Source organism: Aplysia californica, unplaced genomic scaffold (assembly GCF_000002075.1).
Source record: "Aplysia californica isolate F4 #8 unplaced genomic scaffold, AplCal3.0 scaffold00636, whole genome shotgun sequence".
NCBI classification, from domain to species: domain Eukaryota; kingdom Metazoa; phylum Mollusca; class Gastropoda; order Aplysiida; family Aplysiidae; genus Aplysia; species Aplysia californica.
In genome coordinates, this window is record NW_004797906.1 from 443,202 (window position 1) to 445,077 (window position 1,876).

The following is a 1,876-nucleotide window of genomic DNA, read 5'->3' on the forward strand; positions in this document are numbered from 1 at the left end:
ACCACTGATATCATCATCATCATCATAATCATCATCATAATCATCATCATCATCATCATCATCATCCTCATGACTTCAACAACCGTCTGTGACACTAAAAGATTCAAACCCTCCACACTCCACCACAGGGGAAGGTCTGTCTGCCACCTACACTGCCCTCCTCTCCTGGCTCCTCTCTCTCGTCCCGGGACATTTCGGTTTCCTTGGCGACGAGGGAAAGGTCGCTCAGGGGTCAACAGCAGGGTCAGGGCCGCAGGGCTGGGGCTTCCACGTACTGGGTCTGCAACAGCTGTGGTTCGAGGAACAGCTGAAGCTGGTGGTGGTGGTCACTCCATCGCTGGACTTTGCTACGGCCGCCCGGACTACGCGCTCCAGTAAAGGAAAGGTTGGTGGCTGTGTGTGTGTGTGTGTGTGTGTGTGTGTGTTCGTGTGTGTTGGTGTTTGTGTGTGTGTGTATGTGTGTGTGTGTGTGTTTGTGTGTGTGTTGGTGTGTGTGTGTGTTCGTGTGTGAGTGTGTGTGAGTGTACATATCTCTCTTACTTTTGCTCTGCACTAAGTGAAATTTATTGTAACCCCCCGGATCAGTGCCACTGACTGAAGTGTCTTTAGGCCATTCCCAAAGGACATATCTCGTTCAAGCATAGTAGAATTGTAAATGGGCTGACTCATGTCACGCTCATAACTGTGCCTGATCTACAACAGGGAACTGCTGCCTTTTCTTCCCTGATCCTTATTATTGTCATTTTCCTCTACTTCTTTTGTATGTTTGTCATTCTCTTGTGACCTGCTATTTCCGGGGTGCCTTGATAGTCAAAGCAGACCTTGTGCTGTTGAAGCTAGAGAGGTGAGCAGAGTAAGTCTGATTCCCTGTAAAGACTTCTCTGTTGACACCCACCCCATGGCGCTCATATGAACTTATGCAGTTGCGAGCACCGTAAAACCCTCTACTATAAAAAACCCCCAAAAAATATTGTGCGTGTTGATGTACTTTTGTTTACTCAAACAAACAAATTCTATTCTTCGGCACTTATATGACCTTATTGTGTTACAAGTGCCGTAAAACTCATACTAAAACTAAACTAAAAAGCCTTAACCACAGCATAGTATGATAGTATACTTTAAAACTAATATTTCTTTTTAGAGGGTGGTTTTCCGGTGCTCTGGTGTGGTTTGCTTCTTCTTTCCTATAAAACATCTATCATCCTTATATCTCCTCCTTCTTTTTTGTGTATGTTACTCTCTTGTAAAACCTCTAATCTTCTGGCACTTATATGACCTTATTGTTTTGCGAGTGCAGTAAAAGTCTTACTAAAACTAAACTAAAAAGCCTTAACCACAGCATAGTACGATAGTATACTGTAACTAATATTTCTTTTCAGAGGGTGGTTCTCCCATGATCTGGTGTGGTTTGCTCCTTCTTTCCCTCTTACCATCTATCGTATTTATCTCTTCTCATTTTCTTTAAATGTTACTCTCTAGAAACACCTCTAATCTTTGGCACTTATTTGACCTATATGTATGTTGGAAGTGCTGTAAAAACTCTTACTAATACAAAAAACAAAACAAAATGGAACAACTGCCTGTCATCCTCATTTTTCCTTCTTTTCTCTGTATATGACTCTCTAGTAACACCTCTAATCTTTAGCACTTATCTTACTGATTTGTGCTGCAAGTGCTGTAAAACTCTTACTTAAACCATGTTTATTCAAAGAGTCATGTGGTAGGTTGGTGGGTGCTCTGGTGTGGTTTGCTTCATCTTTCCTATCAAACATCTATCGTCTTTATCTCCGCTTCTTCTTTTTTATGTTTATTACTCTCTTGTAACACCTCTAATCTTCTGGCGCTCATATGACCTTATGCAGTTGCAAGCGCAGTA

At 42.2% G+C, this 1,876-nt stretch overlaps 1 protein-coding gene across 1 annotated transcript in view; it reads left to right on the forward strand.

The window, feature by feature from the left end:
• Window positions 1-385, forward strand: part of LOC118477194 — a gene marked incomplete at its 3' end in the record, with an annotated part of 6,767 nt that extends 6,382 nt beyond the window's left edge. Inside the window, 1 exon segment of the mRNA XM_035972274.1 lies at window positions 129-385. Coding sequence (XP_035828167.1) covers window positions 129-385 — 257 coding nt within the window.
• Window positions 386-1,876: the final 1,491 nt, after the last annotated feature.